General features: G+C 45.6%; 1 protein-coding gene across 27 annotated transcripts in view; it reads left to right on the top strand.

Moving 5' to 3' along the window:
- Nucleotides 1-11,778, top strand: part of MPDZ (multiple PDZ domain crumbs cell polarity complex component) — a 136,933-nt gene that overhangs the window by 11,484 nt on the left and 113,671 nt on the right. For 24 of the 27 annotated variants that reach the window (XM_084834489.1, XM_084834490.1, XM_084834510.1 and 21 more), the window contains 2 exons: nucleotides 1,789-1,870; nucleotides 3,109-3,275. In XM_084834489.1, the coding sequence (XP_084690615.1) occupies nucleotides 1,855-1,870; nucleotides 3,109-3,275 (183 nt within the window). In that variant the 5' untranslated portion in view covers nucleotides 1,789-1,854. The other 3 variants (XM_084834498.1, XM_084834511.1, XM_084834499.1) reach the window with 3 other exon arrangements.

The raw sequence follows: 11,778 nt of genomic DNA, 5'->3' as shown, positions 1-11,778 counted from the left end.
ATGATGGGACTTCTGGTCTCAACACATGTGGAGGGCACCAGGTTGGGGCAGGCTAGACTATGAGGATCAGCCACCTTCTCTCTCCCCTGCTACTGTTTTACCAGCACCCTTCTTTCTCTACCTTTCTTTCCATCATGCCCTTGTTCTCTGATTACACAGTGGGATTCGGAAATAGCATTTACAATACCATAGCAGAATGCTTAATATAATATAATGGCATCACGCTAAGCCGTGATGGTTAGCATTTTTGAGCATGATGTTTGAAAGGCGTTTTTCCCAACCATGGTGGTTTATTAACCAAGGACTAGGCATGCTCACTAACCACTTGCTGCAACATGGTTAGTGGTCCTAACCATGGCTTAGCGTGACGTCTGAATGGGGCCCTGTGGTTAACTGAGTGTTACCACAGAGCTCTGCGGCAAGAGCTGCCAAAATCAGCCCAGCCGCTCCTACCAGATCGCCATGGTCAAAATCTGCCAGGCAGCTGAGAGCCAGCTTCCTCACTCTCCATCCCCATCCACAGTATGAAAATTGGAGAAGCATGCGGAGAGAAAATATGCTCTTGATCCCACGCCACTTTCATTGGCACAGTAACCTTGAGCACTTAGCACTCCCAGGCACAAACACCTGTGTCCACCGTAATAAGGGAAAACATCCCTGCCCGGCCAGCAGCTGGCCAAGCAGTGTCATCCTTGCCTCTAGTGGCACCTCTGCCCCCAAACATACACGCCCCAGCCCCCGAGGAATGGTCCCGTGCAGCTTCTGCGGTGTCGATCCCAAGATGGCCGCTACCCACTGCTGTGGCACCAAACACCAAAATGGCCATCCATAGCAATTTCCTCCATTGAGGCTTCAAATTGGCCACCCACAGTAGCTTTCTCCACTGAGACTGCTGGGATGCATGATGGCCTGTCTGGAGGACTCTGGAGTTTAGCGGTGACCATGGTGGTTAGTGAGTGGTTAGGATAACCACGCTGTGGGCTGTGGTTACCTGCACATGTGGCAAGGACTCTCTCAGTAGTTAGCGCTAACCACCAGCACTGTGGTTAGCCTAACCACCCTTCCCCAACATGTGTCTGAACAGGGCCAATATAATATAGTACAATGACCTGGTTCGCATGATCACCTCAGCCCACAAGGGCCACAATGTGTAGCAGCGCCTGCGGGCCTCAGGTTGCCGATTCAAGGCCCCGCCATGGCTTCTTGTGTCGTCCAAACCTGGCAAGGGTGGCTTGTTGGGGTGGGTAACAAACTACTCCACAACCCTACAACAGGCTGTGGGTTCGGGGTGGTTTGTTACCCACCCAAAAAGTTACTCTCGCTGGGTTCAAATGACACAAGAAGTCACGGTAATTAAGTAAATCAGGCCGGCATGCAACCGGCACACACAGGGTGGTTAATAAGCCACTATGGCTTGTTAACCACCCTTGTGATTTGCAAACTGGCCCAATATATAGATAAAAATTGGGAATTCCTAAGGCCTCCGTGCCAGTACATTGCTTAGAATGGTGGCAGTTCAGTCTCTCACTACATAATGTCACGATGACATTGCAGTGATGCCACAGTTGCGCAGGTGTTTGGGATAGGGTCAGAAATTAGTCTGGCATAGATCACAGTTTGCTCTGTAAATAATACATTTCTACAGAAATTAGAAGTGCTTGAATTGTAATTGAAATAGATTCTGCTAGAACTGTCAGTCTTGGTTGGATATAATTTTGACAAAACAATCAGTGGTTTTAATTCATATTTTTAGGTTAACGTTTTTCAAATCCTTCTCTTCTCCCTTAGTTCTCTTGTAGGAAAACCTTGCATTGATAGCCATCTGGTGAGGTGGAAATTAAGCAAGTGAAAGCCATGTTGGAAACAATAGGTAAGACTTGATGTTGAAGTATATTTACAGTGCAATCCCATGCATATTTACTCAGAAGTAACTTCCATTGGGTTCAATGGGGCTTAATCCCAGGTAAGCGAGTATAGGTTTGTAGCCTTAAATGCTTAACAAGTCAATTTTGTTCTCATGTTAAAGAACTATGCTGAATTACATTTCCTTGTGTTGATCTAATTTGAGGAAAGATACATATAATAGAAAGATATATTCACCAGTAAACAATTGGTTGAGGTGGAGCCCATGGGGGGAAAACGTTGAGATTCATTGTCAAAGACTGCTGTCAGTGTAGGATTATATGACCCTATGGAGATGCCTCTTTCTGAGTGAGGCCATTCGTCTGCCTAGCCCAGTACTGTCTACTCTGACTTGCAGCAGCAATCCAAGGCCTATTTACCAAAGATGCTTTAGCCAGGGATTGAACCTGGGAATGTCTGTGGGCAAAGCATGTGCTCTGCCTCTGAGCCATAGTGCTCTGCCTCTGAGCCATAGTCCCTCCCAGATGGATGTTTGGGACCAAGTAGTAGAGGCTGGTGGCTGCTATTTCAGTGGGGCATTGAATCCACTCTGGGTTTCAGTCAGAACTCTAAAGGAACTATCCAAAGTGCTGAACCCTATTCCCCAAACGGATTCAGCACCGTGGATAGCTCCTTTGGAGTTCTGACTGAAACCCAGAGAGGACGCACTGCCCCACCGAAATAGGAGCCACCAGCCTCTGCTGGGACCCAGACTCCGTTTGAGTCAGGCAACCAAAACAAAAGGGTTGGCTTTATTGGGACAAGCCACGATCCAAGGCAGATAGTACATCAGTGAAGTAGGAAAGAAGTCCAAGCAGGTCACGGGTGAAGGTGAACAGCTGGGCCTCATCTGGGCATGGAAAACCAAAGGGGACAGACAACAAACGGTGGCCTGCATTCTAGACTTGTTCTTGGTTCCCTGTCAAAATACATTCAGAATCCATTTGGGTCTCCACTATGGGCTGAATGTGGAAAGTTAAAAAGCAGCCATGTAACTCCATCTTTAAGCTCATCTTCTATTGGCTTTGTGCTGTGTTAGGAAATCGTGGAAAGTGCATCCAGCACTCCTTTTAATGATCTCTTGTGGAAACAGCCCACTCCCCTTTTAAATAAATGGGGCTCAGTCTCATTTCAAGAGCTGATAACGTAGTGTGTAATCATCCTTGCCTAACTAAAGGCACCAAGTAACAATGAGTGTTCTTGCAGATACTCACCGTGCCCTCCAGGCAGTAGAACGCCTGCAAGCAAAGTTACGGGAACGAGGTGATACAGCAAATGAAGAGAAGTTGAGTTTACTGAAATCAGTGCTCCAAAGCCCTTTGTTCAATCAAATCCTAAATCTTCAGGCTTCTCTCCCACAGTCAAGAGATCAGGTAGGACAGAAGCATCTCGGGGAAATGCTGATAAGACTTTGTCAAACCTTTTATGTGGTAACTCTGAGAATAGCTGACAAACTGCATGCTGAGCAGTAAAAATGGAGTGTTCAATCCAAAAATTTCCATTGATTTCAGCAAGATTGTTGTTCTTAAACTTAATATATGCATAGCTTTCTCACTGAGTATTGCTTATATTTAATAAGCTATGTGCGTACTAGAGCTTACAATTTCTACTACTACTAAAATTAGGATAACTAATGTAACTCTATTTTTACGAAGTTGTTTTGCTAAATGATTAGGTTACAGTATACCATTTAAATCAGGGATGGGCAACTTGTGGCCCTCCAGATGTTGTTGGGCTGCAGCTCCTATCAGTCCTAACCAGCATAGCAACGGTGAGGGATGTTGGATTGCAGTCCCAACAACGTTTGGAAGGCTACGAGTTGTCCACCTCTGATAGGTAGACAATAGACTGATTTACTTCCAAACAAATGTGGATAGGATTGCGCTGTTAGGCTCAATTCAGATATCAAGCCGAATCATGGCTAGGGAAGCGTAACTACAGTTTGGTGTAATATATGGGAGAGCTCTTGCCCCAGCCTGGCTCCTGGTGAACCAGGTAGCGACTGTGTGGGCCAGGTAGGACTGCCTTTGGCTGGTGCGCCAGCAGCACCCCTTCCTGGGGAACATGGATTTTGCCACAATGATCCAAGCCTTAATTACCTCTGGTTTAGGCTGATGTAATGGACTACACGAGGCTGCCCTTGAGAAATGTTCGGAAACTACAGCTAGCGTAAAATGTGGTGGCCAGTCTGTCTGGCCTATGCTTTAGAGACCATATATCACCAGTCTTGTTTCCAAGCTGCTCAGGAGGAAGAGAGGAGAGGGGCACAGCACACAAAGCCAAGGCTCACGGCAGCTTCCACACATCACGCTACTCAATGGTTAAATACCAAAAATTCCAGCAGTTTCTGCTTAAAGCTCTTGCTACCAGTAACTAAGCCTTAGGAGAGGCATTTCAACCTTTCAGAATGGAGATAAAATTTCACAAAAGCCAGGAAACCACCAAGCAATCAGTAGGTGGGGGAAAGGGGTTGGGGTGAGGGTAAGGGTTTGTGGCCTTTTGGAGAACCTGGAGGGCTGAACTGGGACCCTGGTCCTGAGGTTCTATACACCCGGTTTAGGGGATGTGCAGACATAGTCGGTGTCCCACAGTGAGGTTGTCTCAGAAGGCATACTGTATGTACATCTCGAGGTTAAGCAACAGTAGTGCGAAACTTCTTAATGTGATACTTTGATGTGTACTCCATTTTATTTGTGTTTGCTTGACAGGCACTAATGTATTATTTGATCTTATTTCAGGTATCAGAGAGTTTTTAAATTTGCATTAAAATCATGAGAGGAATATAGTCAAGCTGTTAACTTGTGTACTAAGGAATAATGAAGAGAACGGATGTTAATCCCTAGTCTGTGGCCTGGTTCACACATAACACCAACCCATGGTTTATTTAACCTATGGTTTGTTGCCCTACCCAGTGTTTGGCAGACGATCAAACAAGCCGTGGATTGGTTTTTCAATCCCTGGGTTGTTTGTTTCCCTCCTCCTTCATCTGCTCCCTCCCTGTATCCCAAATGCCTTTGCAGTGCTGTAGTATTGGCATGTAGAACAGATGGGGTTTTTAAATCACTCTTTCCTGGCACCTCTGTAGTCTGGTGAAAAAACCCATAGTTCTGGGTTCAAATGTAATGACAACCCATGGTTTAAACAACCCAGAGTACTAAGCCATGCGTTCACTTTCTGGGTTGTTCATGGTTAACAAACCATGGTATGTTAGCGCTGCCATGTTCACACATCATGATAACTCAGAATTCAATAACTCATATCATGGGTTAGCATTATGTGTGAGCAAGGGCCATTGTGACACACACCTGTGGGAGCATGCCATTTTTTATGAATTTTATGAACCGTTACCAGGAATTTGCCAAAAACTGAATGGGAAGTTAGTTGCCATAAGAAATGTGAATCACTAAAGTGCCTGTTGGTTTAATTAAAACAAGTGAAATACAAATGTGTGTGTATAGTAGGGCATATACACACTTCTCTGACCTATGTTTAAAATATAGGTCAGAGAGGCCATCACTAGACTTACAGATGTGATTTTATCTAGAAAAATCTGGTGCATTGAAGCAAGTAATTGTACTACAAATCTAGTGTAACAATAGTATTACTGCTCTATATCTTAGCCATTTAGCACCTTTTGAAGAAGTGGAAACTGTAAAACCTTTTACTTGTCATTTGTTTTTTGGTTAAAGGCAACACATTTTTGCATATCCAAGTATAAACATAATTATTCCATTCTGAGCCCTTGTTTTCACAATTACAGTTCCCTTACTTTTCTTTGTTATCTACCTTCACTTTTTGGGCGTAGTTAAGAAATAATTCCTTTTGGGAGAGAGTTCCCTTGCCTGTATGCTAAGGGGATGGAAAAACCAAAGATTATTTCATTTATTTACTTAAATTGTTCAATTTTAGTATTGATGTTCTGAATGTTTTACTATTACCTGTGCTCAGATGCCTATAGACAGGTGTCTTGTAAGCCTTTTCATTAAAATAATAGAGGTTTGTTGCTTATGCTGAGAGTTTTAAATTTCAAAGTAAGCAGATAAATGGGAGCAAAATCCCACAGCTAAAAGACTAGACTGAACTGAATCAATGCTCTCTTTCAGGGTGAGAAAGCTTTCAGCATTCCTTTGCATGTCAGCATACTAATAGTAAGCACATATGCTTCCTCTGAGGATTGCTACTCTTTATTGGCTGTCCATTTTGTAACTCTGATGCCACAGCAAAAGCCTGGCATTTGAAGACAGGGGAACCACAAAAAATAAAAATTAAATTCTGCTCTTGTGAGATGATGAACAATTTTAATTTGATTTTTGTGCATAATTTGAAATCTTGAACAAATAATCACTCAGTGCTGGCAACCCAGTCTTCACTCTATCAGTGCTTGTTTCCCCCGTCCTCCATCAGAATAGCTGAAAGCTGTTCTGATGAGAAAAAACCCTTTCCTTGGCTGGGCAACATTCCTCAAATATTTTTCTTGCAAGTTTGAAGATGGATTGTACAGGATGGAAAAGTACTGATGGCAATGTAAGGGCCTAAACTGTTTTTGCATGTGTCCCTTTAAGTCTTGTTTCTACTTCCTTTGCCATTTGTATTAAATTTTGAATTTGGGCTGGGGGTCTAAAATCAGAGTTGCATTGGGCTGTCATTGTGTGTGAACCAGGCCATAGAGATGTAACTACTTCTGATTCCTCTTGATTTGTAGCCAGTTCACAATCACTGTTGAGGAAATGCTGGGGCTCGTCTCGTACTCGATTATCATGAGTTGGAAAGAATAATAATGTAAGGAGGATGTTGCGTCTGAAAAAGGACACTCTGGCCAATTGGTTTTCTTACAGGACACTTCAGACACTTCTAAATTGTAGACCCATCCATGTTAACTATTTCACATTAATTTGTTGACCACCAAACGATCCAACATGGAGTGCACCAATCCCTATAAAGTGTGTGTGTGTGTGTGTGTGTGTGAGTGAGAGAGAGAGAGAGACAGACAGACAGACAGACAGACAGACAGAGACAGACCATTTGCTGAACCATCTATTGCACACACTTTTGCTGCCTCCAAACTCTTTCTCCTCAACTATTTTTCTCCTGGCAAAGTTACTTCTTGTTTCAGAAACCCTCTGGCAGAGGAGTGACTGAGGAGTGGTTTCAGGCAGAAAAGAATTGGTGGGGAAAAGGATTCCGCATCACCCATCCTTAATGCACTGCACTTTAAGCTCCCCTTATCCCCTGCTTTATATGAGGCTCAGCAGCACACCTGATTCAGAGTTAGGCTGTGAGATGCTAAAAATTAAGGTTGATCTATGCATGATAGTACCAGGCTGGACCACTGTAATGTGCTGTATGTGGGGCTGCCTTTGAAGACGGTTCAGAAACTTCAGCTGGTGCAGAATGCGGCTGTCCGAGTATTGATGGGGGTAAAGCAATTTGATCACATAATGCCTGTACTACACCAGCTGCACTGGTTACCAGTACATTTCCAAGCCCAATTTAAAGTGCTGGTTTTTGACCATTAAAGCGTTAAACAGTTTGGGACCAAGTTACTTGAAGGACCACCTTCGCCCATATCAGCCTGCCTGTACTTTAAGATCAGAAAGAGAGGCCCTTCTCTTTTGCCCACTGATGAGAGCAGTTAGGAGGGTTACCACACATGAGAGAGCTTTCTCTGCAGTGGCCCCACACCTCTGGAACAAGTTGCCATCGGCGGTCCATCATGCTCCATCATGGCAGGCTTTTAAGAAGGCCTTGAAAACGTATTATTTTACTGTGGCCTTTTCTTGATATGACTGCTGTTGTTGGTTTTATTGTTGACTTTTATTGTTGGTTTTATTGCTATTTTATTGTGTTTATGGTTTTATCGCTTTTAATATTTTAACTTTTTATTTATTTTATTGCTGTGAGCTGCCTTGAGAGGGCTTCTGCCCTGAAAGGTGGTCAAGAAATTTTTTAAATAAATAAATGTGTGGGTTGTTAAAAAGCATATATCCATGCTGGCTCTTTATGTGGTCAGCATAATGTTTAAAATCCTCTTAGATCAAGGACAGGAACCACTGGTTTGTGAAGCCTTTCTGATTTTACCTGGTGTTTTTCTGGGGGGGAGGGGGGGTTGGTCTAGGGCACTGAAAAAGCTCTCCTTCTCAGCACTTTTGTTTCCAATTACCTGCTTATCAGAATTAGCCGCTGATTTCCCTGCAGGGGAGAAGGATTGGAGCCTAGAGAGGAGGCTGCTGAGTGATTCAGTACTGCTTGCCCTACAAAGGCTTGCCCTAGAATCATAGAATCATAGAATAGTAGGGTTGGAAGGGGCCTACAAGGCCATCGAGTCCAACCACCTGCTCAGTGCAGGAATCCAAGTCAGAGCATCCCTGACAGATGGCTGTCCACCCTCGTCTTGAACGCCTCCAGTGTGGGAGAGCCCACCACCTCCCTAGGTAATTGGTTCCATTGTCGTATTGCTCTAACAGTCAGGACGTTTTTCCTGATGTTCAGCCGGAATCTGGCTTCCTGTAATTTGAGCCCATTATTCCGTGTCCTGCACTCTGGGATGATCAAGAAGAGATCCTGGCCTTCTTCTTTGTGACAACCTTTCAAGTACTTGAAGAGTGCTATCATATGATAGGGATGTACAAAAGTCACTTCCCATTTACGAAATTTGATTCGCGGTGGGGGGGAGGCGCTCCGTCCTTCCCCCCGAAATTCTGGCCGGGGGGGAGGCGTCCCATCCCTCCCCCCCGAAATTCTGGCCGGGGGGGAGGCGCCCCGTCCCTCCCACCGCGAATCCTGGCTGGCCGGGTCTGCAAATGGCGGCGGCCATAGCCGCCGCCGTTTGCGTCCCTGCAGTCAGCCGTGATAGGCTACGTAAATGTTTACGTAGCCTATCATGGCTGAGTGAAAAAACAACAACAACAAAACGCACGTATGCAAATGGCGGCGCCCATGGGCGCCGCCATTTGCATTCCTTATTTTGGCACGTCTAGTCTACGTAAACATTTTGGCACATCTAGTCTACGTAAACATTTACGTAGACTACGGCGAAAATAAGGGGAACGCAAATAGCGTAGCGTCTACGCTATTTGCGTTCCCCTTATTTTTGCCGTAGTCTACGTAAATGTTTACGTAGACTAGACCTGCCAAAATAAGGAACGCAAATGGCGGCACCCATGGGCGCCGCCATTTGCATACGCGCTGCTTTTTTTTTTTTTTTAACTCAGCCATGATAGGCTACGTAAACGTTTACGTAGCCTATCACGGTATTTTTTAAAAATGTAGCCATGATAGGCTACGTAAATCTTTATGTAGCCTATCACTTTTTTTTTTTTTTAAACTTGGAAATGGTGGCGGCGGTGGCAGCCGGTCGGAAGATTGGCCACCGCCGCTGCCGCCGCCGCTGCCGCCGCCAGGGAGATTTGCCCAAGCTAAGTCCCGTCCCGGGGGGTGGCGGGGGGGTGGCAGACCGTTTCGCCACCGATTTCGGGGGGCCGAATGCCCTGGCATTTGGCCTCCCCGAGATTCGTGGCGAAATTCTCTGACATCCCTAAATATCTCCCCTCAGTCTTCTCTTCTCAAGGCTAAACATGCCCAGTTCTTTCAGTCTCTCTTCATAGGGCTTTGTTTCCAGTTCTCTGATCATCTTTGTTGCCCTCCTCTGAACCCTCTCCAGTTTGTCTGCATCCTTCTTAAAGTGTGGTGCCCAGAACTGGACACAGTACTCCAGATGAGGCCTAACCAGTGCAGAATAGAGGGGAACTAGTACTTCCCGGGATTTGGAAGCTATGCTTCTATTAATGCAGCCCAAAAGAGCATTTGCCTTTTTTGCAGCCACATCACATGGTTGGCTCATATTCAGCTTGTGATTGACAACAATTCCAAGATCCTTCTCGCTTGTAGTGTTGTTGAGCCACGTATCCCCCATCTTGTAACTGTGCATTTGGTTTGTTTTTCCTAGGTGCAGAACTTGGCATTTATTCCTATTAAATGTCATTCTGTTGTTTTCTGCCCAGCGCTCCAGTCTATCCAGATCACCTTGAATTTTGCTTCTGTCTTCCAAAGTATTAGCTATCTCGCCCAATTTGGTGTCATCTGCAAAGTTGATCAGCATTCCCTGCACCTCCTCCTCCAAGTCATTAATAAAAATGTTGAAGAGCACTCGGCCCAGGACTGAGCCCTGCAGTACCCCACTTGTTACCTCTCCCCAGTTTGAGAAGGTCCCATTGATAAGCACTCTTTGAGTCCGATTCTGAAGCCAACTGTGGATCCACTGGATCGTTGTTTCATCAAGCCCACTTTGAGCTAGTTTGCTCATCAGGATATCATGGGGCACTTTGTCGAAAGCTTTGCTGAAGTCAAGGTATATGATGTCTACAGCATTCCCCCGGTCTACAAGGGAGGTGACTTGATCAAAAAATGAGATCAGATTCATCTGGCAGGACTTGTTGTTGACAAATCCATGTTGGCTTCGAGTAATCACGGCATTGTTTTCAAGGTGCTTCCAGATGGATTGCTTTATCATCTGCTCCAGATGATAAAGCAATCATCCTGCTTACTTGTGCTAAGCTGGCTTACTTGTGAGTAGACATGCTGCTCATGGTTATTTCTGAGTAGATGTGGAGAGGGTCATGCAGAGCATGTTTACTCTGCATGAATCTCACTGAGCCAGTGACCTTGGGCCTCTCACTGTTTCTCAGCCTAACCTACCTCACAGTGTTGTTGTGAAGATAAAGGGTTGGATCTAATTGGGGACTTGTGCATGTAGCCCTGGTGGCCCCAGTCCATGGATGGCTGCGATGTAGCTCTTCTGGGGGCAAGCCCCCAAACTAGTGAAAATGCTTGTTCTGGAAGGGGCAGGTTGCCCCTTCTGGAAACGAATGTTTGTGCTTGTTTTGGGACTTCTTCCTAGAAATGCTACATTGCGGCCACACATGGTAGGGGACATACACGGACTGAGGCCAGCAGGGCTGGGCGCGTGTGGACCAGGGGCTAGTGGGGCTGGCCATGCATGCAAGGCCTCAATTGGCTCCAGCCCAAAGTGTGTGTGCATGGGGGTGGGTGAGGAGGGATCATATATGCCGCCCTGATCTTCTTGGAAGAAAGGAGGGATATAAATGTAAGAAATGAAAATAAATTGTGAGAAATGAACATCATTTTTATTGCCCCAGTTTCATGGAGATCGTCCAAGACAGCAGCAGATGTTGCTAGTGATGACCAGCTTGGAAACTGTCCAGGCATCTGGAGTGATCGATTTGGTGATTCAATCAAAAGTTATGGCCAGCATGGGAAGCTAATGATACTCAAACATTTCTAGCAATTGTGTTCAATCCTCCTTAAACCAGGACTGTTGAACCTCAGGCACATGGGCCAAATCCAGCCCATCTGGGGTCCCAGTCTGGCTCTCCGGGGTTCCCCAGATGGCCATGCCTCTTCCCCTGGACCTACCCTGTTTCCCCCAACCACTGATCATTTGGTGGTTCTCCGGCCTTTGCACATTTTTCCCCCCATTCTGAAAGGTTGAAATGCCCCTCCCAAGGCTTAGTTATTGGCAGTAGGAGCTTTGAGCTAAAATATGCTGGCGTTTTGGCCCTGCCCCTTTTGTCTTTGGCCTCACTCTCTTTTGTCTTTAGCCCTGGCCACCGCTGGAATGTGGCCCCCAAGAGCTTCTCCGGAACTCAGTTCAGCCCTCGAGCTGAAAGAGGTTCATCACTTCTGTCTTAAACCCTGGTGATGGCAGCAGAACCTCTGGCAGTGATGGTATGAGTGGTTATAGTATGCCTATTTTACACAGAGGTGGTAGCCTAATCTTTATGGTGTTATTACCCACATAACACCACCTCCCTCACTGCTGGCAGTGTTAATTTCTAACCTTGTCTCTGCTTAGTGGGT

Source organism: Heloderma suspectum, chromosome 2, assembly GCF_057233095.1.
Source record: "Heloderma suspectum isolate Gila_16-S chromosome 2, 16-S_ref, whole genome shotgun sequence".
In the NCBI taxonomy this organism is placed as follows: domain Eukaryota; kingdom Metazoa; phylum Chordata; class Lepidosauria; order Squamata; family Helodermatidae; genus Heloderma; species Heloderma suspectum.
The sequence above is the reverse complement of the archived record's forward strand: the minus strand, read 5'-3'. Positions and strand labels throughout refer to the sequence as shown.